Here is a 21,779-nt window from a genome sequence, read left to right on the forward strand (position 1 = left end):
TTATTTTATCGGCATAGAAAAATCACGTAGTAAAGAACTGTTTGTGTGCTTGTTATTTTTGTCATTTAATTTAAGTTAATTCACGGGTGATTTAATTATCAATAACTACGAAATGTGAACAATGCTTATATTTAATCGGAGGCTATTTTCAACAAAATACGCCGATATTTGTTTCCATGAACACTTCAACACGTTTTAGTGTTCGTACGGCTTGTCATTTTTTACATGCATCGGCAAAGATATTCGTCATTGATGCAGATCGTTTCTGCACTCGTGGATTCTAACTTAATACAATCATTACCTAAAACATCTACTTAAGGCATTTACAGTTTCAAATATGTTTATTTGTGAACGTAACGTACCTGTAGTTCACGATCAGTTGGAGAAACCATGCTTTACTTTTCGGCCGCCATGTTTTGTTTACGCAGTCAGTATAATATGATTAGCCGCAAAGTTTCGTATTTTACTCTGGATACAAAAATACTTGCTACGATGTTTTAATGCAGTTAATACTTGGATTAATATCTGAAATATTATCAAAAACTATCAACGTATCAATAGCAATACCGATCAAATTCCCAAACACGACCCGGTGTGAAAATGTGAAAGTATGGCTTCAACCCGGCGCCATTTTCCTACACATGTGTGTACAACTGCATCAGTGCATGTCGGCACGTTGAAGTTAAATCACGATCGTTTGCTCATTTGACTGAGACAAATGTACGTTAATTCTTCTGTCTATGAAAAAATTTGATATGTAAACGTTTGCAGTGAATTTTAAATAGGCCTGAGTCTGAACGGCGATCGTCCTTTCGATTCACGGCGATTGATTCACGTGTTTACTAAGACGGAGATGTAGTTGTGATCGTAAACAATAAACCTAATTTGAATATTTTAAAATAACAATACGATTATTAAAACTTCTAGATTAAAATGACATTGCTTATGATGCTGTTTCTTCGTTTTGATTCATTGGTGAATGTCCGTGTGACTCTTGCAAAAATGTGCGTTTCCTTTCAGACTTACAACTGCCCTAATATTGTTTAACAAATTATATTTTAATTTGTCATAATATTTGATTTAATATTACTCATACGTCTTCATTATTATTATAAATACTTGAACATCTTGCTATTACCCATCTGTCATACGACTGTTACAACGATGACAGGACATTAAAAAATCCAAGATGGCGACCTCATAGATCGATGTTATCAGGCGGGTTGTCCGCAAATAAGACCCCCCACCACTTTTGACCTTTATTTCTTCTCTGGGAGGGGGGTCTTATTTGCAGTGAAATACGGTATTTAAAAGTAGATGAGACGCAACAGTGTACTGTTAGTGTTGAACTGACTGTACTTGTAAAAAGGAAATGTTTGACATTGCTTTCAGAATAACTATTTAGATTTATCAACCGGATGAGGTGACATAAACAAGAAAGTGTTATAATGATGACATTGCTCTTTATTTCTAGTTGGAGGGAAGTGATCGGTCTGGGAGTAGCCAATCGTTGCGCCATTTACCATTATCATCATCTAATCGACCTCATAGTGAAAATACTGCAAACAATAATACGTCTCCAAACAAAGTGACTCGCAGTCAGTCTGCTACGACGAGTGGGGGCCAGGGTCGCCGGCGGTACAGTCAAGGTGCAGAAAATAATGGTAGTATCCGACGTACGTGTTGTACCCGCTGGTAGAGTATTATGTGTTGTCCAATGTGTGTTAACCATATGTACCCGCTCATAGAGTACTTTGTGCTTATAAACCTCTGTGTTTACCCTTTCAAGTGCAAGCAGATTAAGGTTTTCATATTATTTTATGGAGGCCTTATGATATTATGAAAAGAAAAAAAAAATACTTCAAATTAAAATTAAAAAAAAAAAAATACATGAAAATAGAAGCAAAAGAGTGATTTAGTTAAATGTTATATGTAAAAAATAAAAAGTCAATAAATACAGCCTGCCATTTTTGCTGACATTGATTATAAGATAAGCTCACTTGTTTTCCTGGCATGTATTCTGAAAGCATTGATGGTTTTATCCAATCCTTTCATTGCAAGCTAGTCATGTTTGATTCAGCCTGCAAAATAGTGTTTAATTTTCAGTAAAAGTGCATAATATTCTATAAAAGTGTTTGAATTTGCTAAATCATAATACTTCTGTTCATTGATTGAACTTTTTGACCACTTTATAATGTCTGTTCCATTCTTGATGATATTCTCATTAGGATAACTTTATAAGGTTATTGTTTTGTTTACATTAGACACATGAGATATAAAAGCTATTGTTCATGGGATCAGTAGAAACATTAAAATATCTGTCAACAATTACAGGTACGACCGGACCAACTAGTTCTCAGTCCTCATCTCATTCACGACGACAGAATGCGATAGACACATCAACGACTAAGGAGAATATCATATCAGGGAGAAAAACGCCGTCAGGTGGATCCTCGATGGAGTCCCCCAAGGTCGGCGTAAGTATCACACAGCGGAGTTGTCTTGATTTATCGTGTAACGAAGTCGATCATCCAGTTCACTTCAGGCTTTCTGGTATTCTGCTGTTGTTATGTAATTGATTTGGTTCTTTTGTTGGAAACGGTAACTGATTTTCATGAAATGTGTGTTAATAAGAAAAAAAAATTGTTCATTTTGTATGTTTTTTATGAGCTTGGTTATAAAAGCATGATGCATGGTTTTCCCTTCAAATTGGATGATAATTATTCTTTTTCACACTGACTTTGCAAGCTTTATATTTGCTTAAAACATACATGAAAAATGTATTGGCTGTAAAGAATGATTTATTATCAGTAAGATTACATGATTAGTAATTATCAGTAAATTACATGATTAGTAATTATCAGTAAATTACATGATTAGTAATTATCAGTAAATTACATGATTAGTAATTATCAGAAATTTACATGATTAGTAATTATCAGTAAATTACATGATTAGTAATTATCAGTAAATTACATGATTAGTATTTATCAGTAAATTACATGATTAGTAATTATCAGTAAATTACATGATTAGTAATTATCAGTAAATAACATGATTTGTAATTTTCAGTAAATTACATGATTAGTAATTATCAGTAAATTACATGATTAGTAATTATCAGTAAATTACATGATTAGTAATTATCAGTAAATTACATGATTTGTAATTAATTATCAGTAAATTACATGATTAGTAATTATCAGTAAATTACATGATTAGTAATTATCAGTAAATTAAATGATTAGTATTTATCAGTAAATTACATGATTAGTAATTATCAGTAAATTACATGATAAGCTCACCATCATCAGATGGTGGGCTATTCAAATCGCCTTTCGTCCATGGTCCGTCGTCCGTCCGTCCGTCCGTTAACAATTCTTGTTATCGCTATTTCTCAGAAAGTACTTAAGGGATCTTTCTCATATTGCATATGTCGGTTCCCCTAGGACCCTAGTTGTGCATATTGCATTTTGGGACCGATCGGTCAACAAGATGGCCGACAGGCGGCTATCTTGGATTTTGATAGTTAAAATTTGTTACCACTATTTTTCCCAAAGTGCTTAAGGGATCTTTCTCAAATTTCATATACAGGTTCTCCTAGGATCCTAGTTGTGCATTTTGCATTTTCGGACCGATCGGTGCACAAGATGGCCGACAGGACACCATCTTGGATTTTGATAGTTGAAGCTTGTTACCGCTATTTCTAAGAAAGTACTGAAGGGATTGGTCTCAAATTTCATGTGCAGGTTCCTCTAGGTCCATAGGGGTCTAGTTGTGCATATTGCATTTTAGGACAGATCAGTGAATAAGATGGCCGACAGGTAGCCATCTTGGATTTTGATAATTGAAGTTTGTTACTGTTAAATATCTGTTAAAGTAGTCAAAGGATCTTTCTCAAATTTCATGTGTAGTAATATGTAGTAAAAGTTTGAAAAGCAGAGAAAAGATCCCTATTTCCTTTGTCAGACAAAGATCGTTCTTAGGTGGGCGCCTCTGGGATCTCTTGTTCATTATTATCAGTAAGATTATATGATTAGTAATTATCGGTAAGATTACACGATTAGTAATTATCAGTAAATTACATGATTAGTAATTATCAGTAAATTACATGATTAGTATTTATCAGTAAATTACATGATTAGTAATTATCAGTAAATTACATGATTAGTAATTATCAGTAAATTACATGATTAGTACTTATCGGTAAGATTACATGATTAGTACTTATCGGTAAGATTATATGATTAGTACTTATCGGTAAGATTACATGATTAGTAATTATCGGTAAGATTACATGATTAGTACTTATCGGTAAGATTATATGATTAGTAATTATCAGTAAATTACATGATTAGTACTTATCGGTAAGATTACATGATTAGTACTTATCGGTAAGATTATATGATTAGTACTTATCGGTAAGATTACATGATTAGTAATTATCGGTAAGATTACATGATTAGTAATTATCGGTAAGATTACATGATTAGTACTTATCGGTAAGATTATATGATTAGTACTTATCGGTAAGATTATATGATTAGTAATTATCGGTAAGATTACATGATTAGTAATTATCGGTAAGATTACATGATTAGTAATTATCGGTAAGATTACATGATTAGTAATTATCGGTAAGATTATATGATTAGTACTTATCGGTAAGATTATATGATTAGTAATTATCGGTAAGATTACATGATTAGTAATTATCGGTAAGATTACATGATTAGTAATTATCGGTAAGATTACATGATTAGTAATTATCGGTAAGATTACATGATTAGTAATTATCGATAAGATTACATGATTAGTAATTATCGGTAAGATTACACTGCCAAGTAGTTAATAACTACAATAGTTGTAATAGTAGTGATACACAACACAACTGGTCTCAAATAAAACATTGATAACTAAAAACAACAGATTTGTGCCCCATACCTTGGGTTTTAAAGGATTTCTAAAAATGTATGTCTCATGCTTTAATTTGATTTTGTGTAACAATGTTGGGTAAATATAATTTGTAGTAAAATATATTACATTTATTTTTGAAATAGATGTGCATGTGGATTAAAAACAAACAATATAACTTGTATGGAAAGCATGACAAAGGTTGTCCAGGCCAAGTGAGCCTTTATCCTACTCGGCTCAAGCACGTGCTTCACTTTATGGTCTAATCTAAATATGAATGTATTGGTCGAGGTGACTATAGTGTATAGTGTGGTCAGGCTCTCTATATCACAAGTGGCTCCATGTTCTATTATATATATCTACATAACATAGCCTTCATTTTGTATATCTGATGGTTATAAAGAAAATTCTGCATGCTGCATGTGTTTAGTGATAAAGCACCCAATACACTTACTAGCTGACTAAATAAAGCCATTGCTTTCACACCTTACTAATGCATGTATTTAACTAGGATAAACAAGGCTCTATCTTCTGATGATCAGGTTATTATGTCAGTCAATTATTAAATCAACAGTTTAACTATGGCATTTGTGAGATATTTCCAGTATGATGTATAATGTATTCAGCCATTACTAACTCTCACTGTAGCCACTTTGCTTTATTTGAATTTTATCATTTTCAGAGGAGTGCAATTACCCGAGACAGTTACAAAGGTCCAAAGGTGAATGATCGCCATTCTCTCTCCTGTTTAGTCTCCTCTGTACATCTCTCAATACTATTTATAGTTAACTTTTTAAAGTTTTCTTTGTACAAATGATGTCCCCATCTATAAACATAGTGTATATATTCTACTCAACAGATCAAAGAAGTTAACACATGCATTAACACTATCATAAACTCTTAGAACTACTGTGGCACTGAAATCTAGAGAACTTTAGAAGCTAAGATGTCAAAACAGTTAAGGAAGTACTCCTATGAGAAGTCAAAATTTTCTTGTATTAAACTTTTTTTCTCATATAAATTTTTGGAAAGAGGAGTTCATACCATGAAAGAAAATGGAAGAAAAAACATATGTCCGTGTGCTCGTTTTTGAGTTATTGTCACTCAAAGATACCAAAATGACAAAATAGTGGATTTTATTGGAATTTCGCCGTTTTGACCACATACACTAGAATTTAAAGCCATAATTTCCTAATGAGGTGTTTGATATGTATGGATGTTTGTAGAATTTATTTTCCAGTAGTCTTCATTAAAAATATATCAGTTATGATTAATAAGAGTCATATTTTTTCTCAAAATAACAACATATGCTACCCCTACCCCTTAATTTTGAGCTCCAAAATGCACCATTTTCTGCCATTTTTGTCAAATTTAATACTTTATAGAAAAAGTTCTGGTATTAAACTTTTGTCAATAGTTTGCATATCAATAGGGAAAGGGTTGTTCTTTCTTAATCAGGCAGAAAAATGGGGGGTCCGTGTGCTTACTTTTTTGCCCCATTTAAATATATGTTATTTTTCAATATTTTTGACTGAAAAATAAAAGTGCTCAAATTACCATTAAATGTAAAAATAAAGTGACAAAAGTGTATCATTTCACACATTAATGTTCAATATTTTAATTAACATGAACCCAGTGAAGATTTACAGCAAAAATTAACTCGATACAGCTGAAAATGCTGACGCTGTGATGATTTAAGTAAAAACAATTTAAGTGAAAAATGGGAAAACGATGGCTCTTCTCAAAGCCAAAAAAGACACAATTTCAAAATGGCCGCCAAATGGGCCATTTCTAAAAATCGCTGTGTAAAAAAATCTACTAAAAATAGAAATGTAATTTTTTGACAAAATTTGCTACAGACCACATGTTACAGATATTGATAAATCGTATTTGAAAATCTCATAACGTTTTTGATCTATGTCGAAACGAGACTTTAACGGGACTGAAACCACAGAAGAATACATCCTTAAAGTACAGATAGTATTGTGTTAGTCTTGAGGAGTTACGATTGTGTGATTGAAATGAAAATTGGAGGAAAATTACAAGGAACTTAAGATTGTTCAATTATGCATGGTGTTTAGAATGTCTAAACTCATTTATATAACCGGGTTTAGTTATCAAGTTTGTTTAAGTAGTTTTTAGTGAATAATAAAACTTCAGCTGAAGAGTTGAAGGGTTTGGAGTTGCATGGGATGTTGATGATTTTGGCATGGCAAGTTATTTTTCCCCAGTGCATGTATAGAACTTAGACAGTAATTTGTTGAGTGCCCTTACAACTTGAGACAAACCCCAGAGAACTACAAACCTTACTGACATGTTGTCTTCTGGCTGTAGTTCGGTAGTGTGTTACCTTGTGTTGAAGAAGATGAACACAGCTATTATACACCATAACACACCAGCTGCCAGCTCCATCTGTTATTACTGTACTGCTGCAATAGGTCATCTTCTGTGGATTTAGCCGTAAGAGCTTGGAAATAGGCAGCATTACAAAACTGCTTTGTTGCTTCAACACAAAATGATATATATGATGGGTTCTAAATTTTATAAGCGATGGATTTTTAATTAATTTTCATTTCAATTTATAAAAATGAAGATTTTAGCATATTGTGCAAATATATGAAGAAGTGCTAACTACTGATAATTGAATCTGTAGCATGGGAGGAGGACACAAGCACCCCTATCATTTCCATTTCTGGTTTTAAGTTTTAAATGTACCATAGGTATTAGTTCCCCATTTACTTATATATGAAGATCCATCTGCTTGAATTGGCCTTTGCTTTCAAATCAATTTAGTTAATACTTTATTGTGATATATTGATGTTCGTCAACAGATCAGTTCTTCCACTCCAACAAGGGCGACCATGCCAAAGAAACTCAGTGGATCTTCTTCTTCATCATCATCAACACCCAAAAATAGTGTAATCAGCAGCATTCCTCGTCGTACAGGCCGCAGTGAAACCTTCAGTCCAGGCGACGCCCGTGTTCAGACCCCTGCTGAGAAAACACGCACTACTAATGGCCAGGACGCCCGCAGGTAGGGGACTTATACAGACACGGATCAACTTTGTAGATATGTATGGGGGAAGCCTAGGGATAATAGGTTTATAGAATAGGGTCTAAACAGGGATATCTGATAGAGAAGATTAAGTGGGGGAGAGGTAAGGTCTAAAAAGGGATATCTGATAAATGAGATTAAGTGGGGAGGGTAGGGTCTAAACAGGGATATCTGATAGAGGAGATTAAGTGGAGAGGGGTAGGGTCTAAACAGGGATATCTGATAAATGAGATTAAGTGGAGAGGGGTAGGGTCTAAACAGGGATATTTGATAGAGGAGATTAAGTGGGGAGGGGTAGGGTGAACAGGGATATCTGATAGAGGAGATTGAGTGGGGAGGGGTAGGGTGAACAGGGATATCTGATAGAGAAGATTAAGTGGGGGAGAGGTAAGGTCTAAACAGGGATATCTGATAAATGAGATTAAGTGGGGAGGGTAGGGTCTAAACAGGGATATCTGATAGAGGAGATTAAGTGGAGAGGGGTAGGGTCTAAACAGGGATATCTGATAAATGAGATTAAGTGGGGAGGGGTAGGGTGAACAGGGATATCTGATAGAGGAGATTGAGTGGGGAGGGTAGGGTCTAAACAGGGATATCTGATAGAGGAGATTAAGTGGAGAGGGATAGGGTAAACAGGGATATCTAATAGAGGAGATTGAGTGGGGAGGGGTAGGGTAAACAGGGATATCTGATAGAGGAGATTGAGTGAAGAGGGGTAGGGTAAACAGGGATATCTGATAGAGGAGATTGAGTGGTGAGGGGTAGGGTCTAAACAGGGATATTTGATAGAGGAGATTAAGTGAAGAGGGGTAGGGTCTAAACAGGGATATTTGATAGAGGAGATTAAGTGGGGAGGGGTAGGGTGAACAGGGATATCTGATAGAGGAGATTGAGTGGGGAGGGGTAGGGTAAACAGGGATATCTGATAGAGGAGATTAAGTGAAGAGGGGTAGGGTCTAAACAGGGATATTTGATAGAGGAGATTAAGTAGGGAAGGGTAGGGTGAACAGGGATATCTGATAGAGGAGATTAAGTGGGGAGGGGTAGGGTCTAAACAGTAATATCTGATAGAGGAGATTAAGTGGGGAGGGATAGGGTGAACAGGGATATCTAATAGAGGAGATTGAGTGGTGAGGGGTAGGGTCTAAACAGGGATATCTGATAGAGGAGATTAAGTGGGGAGGGGTAGGGTCTAAACAGGGATATCTGATAGAGGAGATTAAGTGAGGAGGGGTAGGGTCTAAACAGGGATATCTGATAGAGGAGATTAAGTGGGGAGGGGTAGGGTCTAAACAGGGATATCTGATAGAGGAGATTAAGTGGGGAGGGGTAGGGTCTAAACAGGGATATCTGATAGAGGAGATTGAGTGGGGAGGGGTAGGGTCTTAACAGGGATATTTGATAGAGGAGATTAAGTGGGGAGGGGTAGGGTCTAAACAGGGATATCTGATAGAGGAGATTAAGTGAGGAGGGGTAGGGTAAACAGGGATATCTGATAGAGGAGGTGGTGTCTGGTTATGGTATGAGAAAGGAACTCGTTCATTTTCACTTTTTATGCGTTCCATTTATATCCTCCTTCCTAATAATTTAAACCTGTAATAATTTAACTACCTTGTACCAGAAGATTTGTTTTCTGTACTGAAATGTTTGTGGGGTTGGTACATTGTCTATTATCTGTAGGGGTGTGTGTTTTTTGGGCACCTGAGACGAAGTCTTCGTCTCAAGTGACCTATTCTAGTCGCCTTTTGTACGTGGTTGTCCATTGTCTGTCTATAAACAATTTACATTTTCAACGTCTTCTCCAAAACTGCTGAAGCAATTTCAATTAAATTTTGCACAAACTTTCTAAGGCATAAGGCCAATCAAAATTGTGAATTATATTGTCCCCAACCCCCAGGGTTCTGTGGAAGGGGCCAAAAGGGGTAAAATTGACTAAAATTTCAAAAATCATCTTTTCCACTTTCCAGAGATGTGGTAGAATAAAATACACTTCATAGATAGAAAGGTCTTAAGATCCTTTACAAAAATTGTGAATTAAATCCCTTGGGTCATTCGTTTCCTCTTGAGGGGGGTTGGGTTAAGTTCACTATAGTTTAGATAGGGAAAACACATTTTTGAGCATAATTTGGTCATTTGTAATGGAAAATGAGTGAGATGTTGTAAGAATTTTCAGTATGAGATGGCCATTAAATCTTATTAACAAATTTTCCATGACTGACCCCCAGGGGCCTTAAGGGTGGGGCCAAAAGGGGTCAGTTAGGCTTAAACTTCAAAAATTTCTTCTTAAATTCGTTGATTGGCAGAGGTCTTGAGGTCCTTTACAAAAATTGTGAAATATATGAACCTAGAGTCTCTCATTTCCCCCTGGGGAGGGGGTCAAGTATACTATAGTTTATATAAGGGAAAACACCTTTACGAGTCAAGCTTAGTAAGAATTATTAGCCTGAGATCGCATTTCAATATCATATCCATATTGGTTTGGCTGACCCCCCTGCCCCAGGGGGTCTAAAAGGGGTCAAATAGGCTAAAACTTCAAAAATCTTCTAAAATTCTGGAAATGGTAGAATCAAATACTCTTTATAGATGGAAAGGTCTTGAGGTGTTTTGTAAAAATTGTGATTTCTGTGACCCTGGGGTCTCGCATTTCCTCTTTGGGAGAGGGTCAAGTTCACTTTAGTCTATATAGAAAAAACACATTTATGAACATTATTTGCTCAATTTTCATAGGAAATGAGTCAAAATTGATTAGAATTATTAGCCTGAGATATAGCAATCTAACATCCATATCGGTCCTCACTGACCCCCTGGGGGATCAGAGGGGCAGGGCCAAACAGGGTCAAAATGACATAAAATTTCACTCAAAAAATCTTCTTCCGAGTTCACAGGTTTAATGGAAGCAAATACTCTTCATAGATTAAAAAGTCAAATTTATCAAATCACTGATCAAATTCAAGGGCCAGTATATTAGTGTTTATATGTCTGTGTTTCATTCTATATCCAAACTTAAGTAACTGTTAAGGCCCATGGGCCTCTTGTTATCTTCCTGAGAAGGGGTATATATAAGGTGTGATAGGGTACTAATGGTATACATGTGTAGCATGCTAATTAATCACTGTATATAGTGGATCTTTCTTTTCTCTACATAGTCAGCCAACAGAACCTAGGTAAATACTCTTTACAGTTTTAGATGTCTTGTGCTTGTCTTCTGTAATCCAGACGAATGCTTTCTTTTTGAAAATACATAAGATTTTTCAGTTGAATTATCCAGTTATCTTCTCAACTTTACACATGCATTCTTTGAGTGAATGATTTTTTCTTGGCTGTAATTTTTATTTTTTAGCTCACCTGGCCCGAAGGGCCGGTGAGCTTATGTCATGGCGCGGCGTCCGTCGTCCGTCCGTCGTCCGTCCGTCCGTCTGTCCGTCAACATTTCCTTTAAATCGCTACTAGTCATAGAGTTCTGCATGGATTGTAACCAAATTTTGCCACAAACATCCTTGGGAGAAGGGGAACAGAACTTGTATAAATTTTGGCTCTGACCCCCCCGGGGGTAGGAGGGGCGGGGCCCAATAGGGGAAATAGAGGTAAATCCTTTAAATCGCTACTTGTCATAGAGTTCTGAATGGATTGTAACTAAATTTTGCCACAAACATCCTTGGGGGAAGGGGAACAGAACTTGTATAAATTTTGGCTCTGACCCCCCGGGGGCAGGAGGGGCGGGGCCCAATAGGGGAAATAGAGGTAAATCCTTTAAATCGCTACTAGTCATAGAGTTCTACATGGATTGTAACTAAATTTTGCCACAAACATCCTTGGGGGAAGGGGAACAGAACTTGTATAAATTTTGGCTCTGACCCCCCGGGGGCAGGAGGGGCGGGGCCCAATAGGGGAAATAGAGGTAAATCCTTTAAATCGCTACTTGTCATAGAGTTCTACATGGATTGTAACCAAATTTGGCCACAAACATCCTTGGGGGAAGGGGAACAGAACTTGTATAAATTTTGGCTCTGACCCCCCCGGGGGCAGGAGGGGCGGGGCCCAAGAGGGGAAATAGAGGTAAATCCTTTAAATCACTACTTGTCATAGAGTTCTACATGGATTGTAACTAAATTTTGCCACAAACATCCTTGGGGGAAGGGGAACAGAACTTGTATAAATTTTGGCTCTGACCCCCCGGGGGCAGAAGGGGCGGGGCCCAATAGGGGAAATAGAGGTAAATCCTTTAAATCGCTACTAGTCATAGAGTTCTACATGGATTGTAACTAAATTTTGCCACAAACATCCTTGGGGGAAGGGGAACAGAACTTGTATAAATTTTGGCTCTGACCCCCCCCGGGGGCAGGAGGGGTGGGGCCCAATAGGGGAAATAGAGGTAAATCCTTTAAATCGCTACTTGTCATAGAGTTCTACATGGATTGTAACCAAATTTGGCCACAAACATCCTTGGGGGAAGGGGAACAGAACTTGTATAAATTTTGGCTCTGGCCCCCCGGGGGCTGGAGGGGTGGGGCCCAATAGGGGAAATAGAGGTAAATCCTTTAATTCGCTACTAGTCATAGAGTTCTGCATGGAATGTAACCAAATTTGGCCAGAAATATCCTTGGGAGAATAAGAACTGAGTTTGTATAAATTTTGGCTCTGGTCCCCGGGGCAGGAGGGGCGGGGCCCAATAGGGGAATTATAGGTAAATTCTATAAATTGCTACTTAATTGTCCTAGAGTTTTGTATGGATTGTAACTAAATTTGGCCACAAACATCCTTCGGGGTAGGAGAACAGAACTTGTATAAATTTTGGCTCTGACCCTCAGGGGGCAGGAGGGGCGGGGCCCAATAGGGGAAATAGAGGTAAATTCTATCAATCGCTACTTCTCATAGAGTTCTGCATGGATTGTAACCAAATTTGGCCACAAACATCCTTTGTGGAAGGGGAACAGAACTTGTATAAAATTTGGCTCTGACCCCCAGGGGGCAGGAGGGGTGGGGCCCAATAGGGGATTTAGAGGTTAATATTAAAATTCCTTCAGAAAAGAAACAATGAACCTGTATTCAGAAAATTATTTGGCATTACAAACCAGGTGAGCGATACAGGTCCTCTTAGAACGAATATACGTACCCGGCCTACTATACCTTTCGGCCGGGTACGAATTGGTCCCTATGTGTCGTAGTGGAGCACTGCCTCCGAAAATCACTCGGGCATAGTTTTTCATACTTTTTTGTAGGTTTCCGATTATTTTATGCGTATACATGCATTTACATATTATTTTTGTCCAAAACAAACATAACTACCATTCTTAATATCTACCGTACAGCTCACAAGACGTCAAATTCACAATTTGTGGACTCGCCGTATAAATTCCCCTCAGAAAGATCTTCATATGTAATATGTAAAAAAAATGATGCCTTGATGAGAATTTGATATTTTATGTGGTTCAGTTTTATTGCCTAGTAGGTAAGCGATACCAAACAAGTACGATAAAATGCAAACAAATGATTAATAATGGTTTGCATAATCATTAATTTGCTCCATTAGCGGTAATAGGCACCAATTGTAGCTCTAAAGACGACACCATTTTCTGTCTATAAGTCTTTTGGGCTACAATATTGCAGCTAAGGTCCTCTGGGCCTCTTGTTTGTAAGTTGATGAAGTATTGTACACAGCACCTTTTCTGGTAGATAACCGTCATAGTTAGGACTTTATAACAGAGACGGAAACATTAGATTAGCACAGCCTTTCAATTGTGTAAGCATGCAGAATTCTTGATGTTTGAGCATAACTCGAGGCAAGTCATTGTAGGGCATTGGCAAGGATCTATAGAGAATACACCGATTCTGTCTGGAGACGAGAAGTACCCCGTTTAGTCTGTGTATCATTAGTAAAAGTCTTGTTAGGCGTTGTTTAGATAATATGATATACATGTGGAATGCTCCTGTTGTATGTACTTCTCTATAAATATTGACTTGGCTGTGTGTGCATGTTGTTTCAGCCCTATGACCAATTCTACAACCCCTTCATCATCAGAAGTACCTTCAGTCAGACCCAAAGGGCATGGCCATGTCAAATCTGCAAGTTTAAGTCAGTCTCAAACTTCGCGGGTTACAGACTTGCCTCCCTTAGATGGTGAATTTCGGCCAACGTGAGTACTGACAAAAAATAAGAGTTTTATCACGGTCACTTAACAGCTTTTTCTGCAAACAAAATCATACCAGTTTACTAGTACTACTCCCTTAGAATTTAATATGAGAGATCGAGAAATAGGAATATATCCGAAAATTTGAATGCAACATTAAGATGAAATTTAAGAAGCTAATCTCGTGTCCTTAAATAGATTTTTCTCTAGACCTGTACATGTAGTTTCTGTGTCTGCCTTGTGTATTTAGTATGGAGTCATCCGACTAATATCTCCAAATCTATGTAATATAGCTCGTCTTTCTTTGTATTTATTTTTAACTAATTTCCTTTTCTACTACATTTTCTGCTCAAATTTCCCATGTTTATGTATTTTACATGTTTATTTGGTTTTGGTGTACATGTGCTTGCTTTGAGCCAGAAATCAAGATGAATTGGCTTATTACTAACAAAAAAAAAGAAAAAGAGAAAAATATACCTACAAACCAAAGAGATAAAATATACCTACAAACCAAAGAGATAAAATATACCTACAAACCAAAGAGATAAAATATACCTACAAACCAAAGAGATAAAATATACCTACAAACCAAAGAGAAAAATATACCTACAAACCAAAGAGATAAAATATACCTACAAACCAAAGAGATAAAATATACCTACAAACCAAAGAGATAAAATATACCTACAAACCAAAGAGATAAAATATACCTACAAACCAAAGAGATAAAATATACCTACAAACCAAAGAGATAAAATATACCTACAAACCAAAGAGATAAAATATACCTACAAACCAAAGAGATAAAATATACCTACAAACCAAAGAGATAAAATATACCTACAAACCAAAGAGATAAAATATACCTACAAACCAAAGAGATAAAATATACCTACAAACCAAAGAGAAAAATATACCTACAAACCAATTGCTAGTTTCTAAAATGTTTTGTTTAATTGAAAATTACTTGAGCTGGATAATTTGTGATGAAGATCAGATGTATTTTATCTTGCACAATCATCTTCTCTTTTATTACAAATCTAATCCATAATTTCGTATCATAGTGATGTATATATTTACATGTTTCTCTGTAACGTCTGATTGTGTGTACATTAGCGTATACAGTCTATTTAGCCTAGCAACCTTAGTTACCAGATTACCTAAAACCAAAACAAGGATGTAAGGATTGATGTTCATTATAAAATATATCTTAATATATCTTTGATTCCTTTGGCTGCAAGCATACTGTACATATGAACACAATTGATATTTCTAGTAGGACAGGTTACATATTGGTTTTGATATGGATAAAGATTTAATCATTGTCTCCTGTTTGAAAGAAATAGAAAATTAGAAATAATTTGATGTTTCAGAGGAATTTTATACCAAAATATTTGCAATCTGTTTTAATCTATTAAAGAATAACATTATAACTTGGGGATTTCAATCAACAGTTTATTTGTAAAGCTAGACAGTAACAGATGATATATTTTATAATTTGTGCGTTTTCTCTCTCTAGAACGGCTCCAGGAAAAACCTCCACTGTGCCTGTCTCCCCCGCTGCTCCTAAAAGCTCCCTCTATCGTAACACAGCCAGCAGGAATACATTCCATGGTGGGCCTATTCGGGACAGAAGGCAGCGCCAATACAATGGGCCTGACGGTCTTCCGTCCCACTCTCAGGATACCTCGGCCATGGGCCAGGCAGGCCGCATGTCTTTCTTAAATAAGCTTACATCAAAATTTAGCAGAAGGTAAGGCGGTGTTTTATTGAAGTACAATATATATCATTTTCTTTTAGTATTAACTATCTGGACAAAACACATTATGACATAGTCTTTTAAAACCCATAATAGTTTCATCAGAAAAAAATAAATCATTATTTGGAGAGTTAACTCCCCTACTCTATGTGATGATGCGAAGAGATATCTCGTTTGTTCTATGTGACCATGTTAAGACTTGTATTTCCTTTTCTATGTTGCCTTGTGAAGAGTTATCTCCCCCTACTCTAAGTGAAGAGTTATCTCCCTTACTCTGACTACAGGCAGAGTTGTCTCACTCACTCTTTGTGGTGCTGTATATCTTTGTGATGAGCGTCTTGATTGGCTTGAGTGTACCTGTAGCAGGAAGTTGCATGAACACATTGCTATGCCATGTCACATGTAGTAACTAAACATTCCTTTTACCATGACAGACATGTGATATCTCTGATTAATCCTCATAATTAATCCAGATTATCATTTATTCCCTCAATTATTCTTATTTTCTTTTGTTTTTTAGAGAATTCATACCAGAAAACAATAGTCAGGGTCGGGACATGAAAAAAAGGTATTTGAGATAAGTTGTATCTCACATTATGTTTTACTTGGGAACACATAACACTGAAAGTAACTTGCACAAAAATAAAATTGTTTTCCTATTAAAATCCGCACACAGGTAAGAAGATGTGATAAATGTTGCTGGTATTATGGTTTTTGTGCAGGGTGGCAGTAGTTAGTGTAGGAAGCCACAGAGTGTTTTTTACAGCGTGTGTACTGTATACAGTGAAATGTATACAGTGAAACTGTATAGCTTATGGAGCTGTACCGGAGATATCACATGTACGTACATGGTGGTGAAATATACCATTTGGTAAATAAACTATTCGTTAAAGCATACATGTTTATTTTGAAAATTGATCTGTGGAAAAGGAAATCAGCAATAAAGCTTAGGTATACCAGAATAAAGTTTAATGGTTTAGAAAAATATTTTGTGCAAGATATTTTGACTATATTATTTAAGGAGAGAGTGACTCCTGCTTTGGTGTGTGCCCCCTCGGGCTGCCTGCTGTTTCCTTCCTCTACCCTACATTTCCTTTTCAGGCCTTGTTGTGTCACTGAGATATGTGATCCTGTAGTGAAAGCTTTAGGTGTGGTGTTCATTACTAGGACCAGTGGCAGCACATACAATAAATGAAGACTGGTGTGGGAAAATGATCATCTTACATGGCTTTAAAAGCAATAGGTTACCATTTGAGGGCAACAGTGTCCTTGTCATGTGTTACCACTAGATGGCAGCGGTATCTGTTACCACCAATCTAATTAAAATTAGACTTGTAATTCCGCTCCGCTACAATACCCTACGTTACGCTCCAATACAAGATCTAACGATGCCCCGTTCGAGGTCACCTCAGCATGACCTCTGGCCTAGAATCGGAACATTTAGGGACGTATTATAGCAATTTACACTTCCTAATGAATCAACCACACAGAAGATTCCGTAGGCGACACGCTGATTGGCTAACCATAGGGGTCATGCTGAGGTGACCCCGAACGGGGCATCGTTAGATCTTGTATTAGAGCGTAACGTAGAGTATCGTAGTGGAGCGGAATTACAAGTCTATTTTAAATTAGATTGCTGTTACCACTAGAGGGCAACAGTGTCATTGTCATGTGTTAACACTAGAGGGCAGCAGTGTAGTTGTTATTGACTTTCCACTGATACTAGGAATGAACACCTGTATTTAGTTGCCATGTATTTAGTTAATGACTATCATATTTTATACTGTATTGTATGTATAACTGAACTATTTTATATATCTTCAACAAGCTACAGTAAAGTGTTAATTACAAGTAAAAATCTACTTCCAATCCTGTGTAGATGACATTGGTGTGGATTGTAGCTTTCCTCTAGCTTTAGTGTGTTAAAGCTCTTACAGTTGATCCAAAGGGTCACTTAATTGACTCTAAAACTTTCATCCTAGGTATAACACCTCATTGTCTCCATCTGACTCATCTCAACTGTCCCGATTACAAGGGTAAGTTTGACTGCAGGTTCCACTGCCGTCGAGGCTAGTGGTAGAAACAAACCAACGTCTTAAGAATTTATTTTGGTAATATAAAGGCTTTGATTGAATTGGTAAAGGTTTTGAATGTAAATGACGGTAATTTTCATTTTACTGTAGTGGTACATGAGCCTTTATAATTAACCTATTAATATCACTGATAACTTTGTAGGATGTTGAAGGGGGATATTATAACTAACTTTTCCCTTTTCATGCTGGCTGCCCCTCTTTACAAGGGAGTTGGTTCTAGTGAAACATCACATTGGTACCATACTCTGATATTTGTGTGATACTATGGCGGCTCCTGACTTTGTGAGTAAACTATAAAAGGTCTGGACGAGGACCGGGTCCTGACTTTGTGAGTAAACTATAAAAGGTCTGGACGAGGACCGGACAGTTTGTATATTGGGCAGACGTGTGTTTTACGGTGGACCAGGTAGCAGTACATACCACACGAGTGTAAAGGAGTCAAAACAAAATAAAGCGAAAAATGCGAAATTCTATAAAATAAATTATTAATTTTATTGACTTTGTTATAGTCAATTCTACATTTTGATGTTTTGATTTAAAAAAAAAACAACTAAACACTCCCTTGCACTCTCCTTGCACATTGATGCGATATGGTAGTGAGAAAGCCTAGCAGTCAGCACTGAAATTTTACCCGCATGTGTACACTGGTGTTGGTAGGGATTCCATCATCTTATTGTCTCACCAATATTAACCAAGACTGGTGTAACCTGCTCTCTTAACGCATGTCAAATTTTCCTCTGTTAAACATGCATGGTTGCTTTTTTAAAAGGTTTCCGATGTATATCCATGGATTGTTATTTGCAATATAAACTGACAAAGAGTAGCATGCGCTAACTGACAAACTAGGAAAGTTGCAATATAACCAAGACAAACTAATTACGGATAGCAATAATATAACTAAATATTTTACTCATATTATCAATTGTCATTGTTAAAAGGTATGGCAAGCGAAGGATATATGCAACTTTTCCTTGATTTTACATTGTCGTAGAATAACATGTAGTGGGTCTTTGTTTTAACCACTACCAATATTTACATAAATCCTGAAGATCATTTTACATACAAAAATAAGAATCATCCATAGTTTTGACAAAGATTACAAGTAGTTGTGCAGTAATAAGGTGCATGTGTTTATGTCACGCATGACTGACTGCTATGGGCCACCGTAAACACTACTAATACCAACCTACAGCTCCATGTCAGGAGGGACAGCCATTAATATCTTCTCCAACTTGATCTTAATTTTCAGCAAATTGTTCCGCAGGTCAGTCAATGAGGGGCGTGAAGGGGATCCGATTAAGCCGCGGTCACTGCGCTTCACATGGAGCATGAAAACGACGAGTTCTATGGATCCAAATGAGATGATGAAAGAGATCCGTAAAGTATTAGATGCTAACAACTGTGACTATGAACAAAGGGAGAAGTTTCTCCTGCTGTGTGTCCATGGTGACCCCAACACAGATAGCCTAGTGCAATGGGAGATGGAAGTTTGTAAATTGCCAAGACTCTCCTTGAATGGAGTTCGTTTCAAACGGATTTCAGGAACTTCCATAGGATTTAAAAACATTGCATCTAAAATTGCGAATGAGTTGAAACTTTGATGTAAGGCCCATTGCTTCAAGAACGGACAAGTAGGCTGCCCTGGAGTGGAGGCCGGTTGTGTGGTATCCTTATTGACCTGAAGGGCGGATGTGCGGGCCAGTATTTCCTGGGAAGGATACCCTAACCTCCTCCTATATCCTGTAACATAACCCCCTCTCCCTTCATGTATAATTTTTGTACAATGTTAATATTGTAAAAAGGTCACTGTATTATAGCTAATAGACACCCAATGGCGAGACCAGGGTTTGTACACATGAATGTAAAGAGCAAGAGAATCATGTGCTTTAATGTATTAATGCGGTGATGAATGTGAAGGCATTAGTAGTCTCTTCCCAGTATACTTAACCTCTCTTTACTGTCTCTCTAAAACTTTCCGTGGTGCAATCCGTAAACTGAGGGAGGGAGGGGATACACAAATATCTCTTATACATCTATTTTATATAGACTAATGGCTGACAATTATCAATCTATTTTACATAGCACTCACAGATACCTGTTATTAATCTACATGAATGTAAATGGCCGACGGAGTTACTTTCATTCGTATGAAGAATCTGTTCGGTGGTTTGAATAAATTGTTTCATCCAATATAATCTGACCAACAAGTTTCATTACTGTAAGCCACTTTATTTTACAAATTGATAAAAAACATTATCCCTTAATTTTGCGAGTGAGCTCAGATACGAATTATCCTTTTTCAAAATAGTGTAAACACATTCTGTGTCTATAATAATATGACCACATTCTATGTCTATAATCGTATGAACACATTCTGTGTCTATAATAGTATGAACACATTCTGTGTCTATAATAGTATGAACACATTCTGTGTCTATAATCGTATGAACACATTCTGTGTCTATAATAGTATGAACACATTCTGTGTCTATAATCGTATGAACACATTCTGTGTCTATAATAGTATGAACACATTCTGTGTCTATAATCGTATGAACACATTCTGTGTCTATAATAGTATGAACACATTCTGTGTCTATAATCGTATGAACACATTCTGTGTCTATAATAGTATGAACACATTCTGTGTCTATAATAGTATGAACACATTCTGTGTCTATAATCGTATGAACACATTCTGTGTCTATAATAGTATGAACACATTCTGTGTCTATAATAGTATGAACACATTCTGTGTCTATAACCGTATGAACACGTTCTGTGTCTATAATAGTATGAACACATTCTGTGTCTATAATAGTATGAACACATTCTGTGTCATGGGTGTCTATAATAGTATGAACACATTCTGTGTCTATAATCTTGAACACATCATGTGTCTATAATAGTATGAACACATTCTGTGTCTATAATAGTATGAACACATTCTGTGTCTATAATAGTATGAACACATTCTGTGTCTATAATAGTATGAACACATTCTGTGTCTATAATAGTATGAACACATTCTGTGTCTATAATAGTATGAACACATTCTGTGTCTATAATCGTATGAACACATTCTGTGTCTATAATAGTATGAACACATTCTGTGTCTATAATAGTATGAACACGTTCTGTGTCTATAATCGTATGAACACATTCTGTGTCTATAATAGTATGAACACATTCTGTGTCTATAATAGTATGAACACATTCTGTGTCTATAATAGTATGAACACATTCTGTGTCTATAATAGTATGAACACATTCTGTGTCTATAATCGTATGAACACATTCTGTGTCTATAATAGTATGAACACATTCTGTGTCAATAATAGTATGAACACATTCTGTGTCAATAATAGTATGAACACATTCTGTGTCTATAATAGTATGAACACATTCTGTGTCTATAATAGTATGAACACATTCTGTGTCTATAATAGTATGAACACATTCTGTGTCATGGGTGTCTATAATAGTATGAACACATTCTGTGTCTATAATAGTATGAACACATTCTGTGTCTATAATAGTATGAACACATTCTGTGTCTATAATAGTATGAACACATTCTGTGTCTATAATAGTATGAACACATTCTGTGTCAAATAGAACATTAATGTATGAACACATTCTGTGTCTATAATAGTATGAACACATTCTGTGTCTATAATAGTATGAACACATTCTGTGTCTATAATAGTATGAACACATTCTGTGTCTATAATAGTATGAACACATTCTGTGTCTATAATAGTATGAACACATTCTGTGTCTATAATAGTATGAACACATTTGTGTCTATAATAGTATGAACACATTCT

The 21,779-nt window shown here is 36.3% G+C and overlaps 1 protein-coding gene across 15 annotated transcripts in view; it reads left to right on the forward strand.

Moving 5' to 3' along the window:
- Positions 1 to 20,833, forward strand: part of LOC138319423 (MAP/microtubule affinity-regulating kinase 3-like) — a 75,756-nt gene extending 54,923 nt beyond the window's left edge. For 2 of the 15 annotated variants that reach the window (XM_069262574.1, XM_069262573.1), the window contains exons 13-22: positions 1,475 to 1,664; positions 2,335 to 2,477; positions 5,597 to 5,635; positions 7,746 to 7,948; positions 11,116 to 11,133; positions 13,954 to 14,103; positions 15,617 to 15,850; positions 16,377 to 16,424; positions 17,839 to 17,892; positions 19,214 to 20,833. In XM_069262574.1, the coding sequence (XP_069118675.1) occupies positions 1,475 to 1,664; positions 2,335 to 2,477; positions 5,597 to 5,635; positions 7,746 to 7,948; positions 11,116 to 11,133; positions 13,954 to 14,103; positions 15,617 to 15,850; positions 16,377 to 16,424; positions 17,839 to 17,892; positions 19,214 to 19,550 (1,416 nt within the window). In that variant the 3' untranslated portion in view covers positions 19,551 to 20,833. Of the gene's footprint in view, positions 1 to 1,474; positions 1,677 to 2,334; positions 2,478 to 5,596; positions 5,636 to 7,745; positions 7,949 to 11,115; positions 11,134 to 13,953; positions 14,104 to 15,616; positions 15,851 to 16,376; positions 16,425 to 17,838; positions 17,893 to 19,198 lie in introns of all 15 variants that reach the window. The other 13 variants (XM_069262571.1, XM_069262572.1, XM_069262575.1 and 10 more) reach the window with 11 other exon arrangements.
- The last annotated feature ends 946 nt before the right edge of the window (positions 20,834 to 21,779 follow it).

The sequence above is a fragment of the Argopecten irradians genome, chromosome 3 (assembly GCF_041381155.1).
Source record: "Argopecten irradians isolate NY chromosome 3, Ai_NY, whole genome shotgun sequence".
Classification (NCBI taxonomy): Eukaryota; Metazoa; Mollusca; class Bivalvia; order Pectinida; family Pectinidae; genus Argopecten; species Argopecten irradians.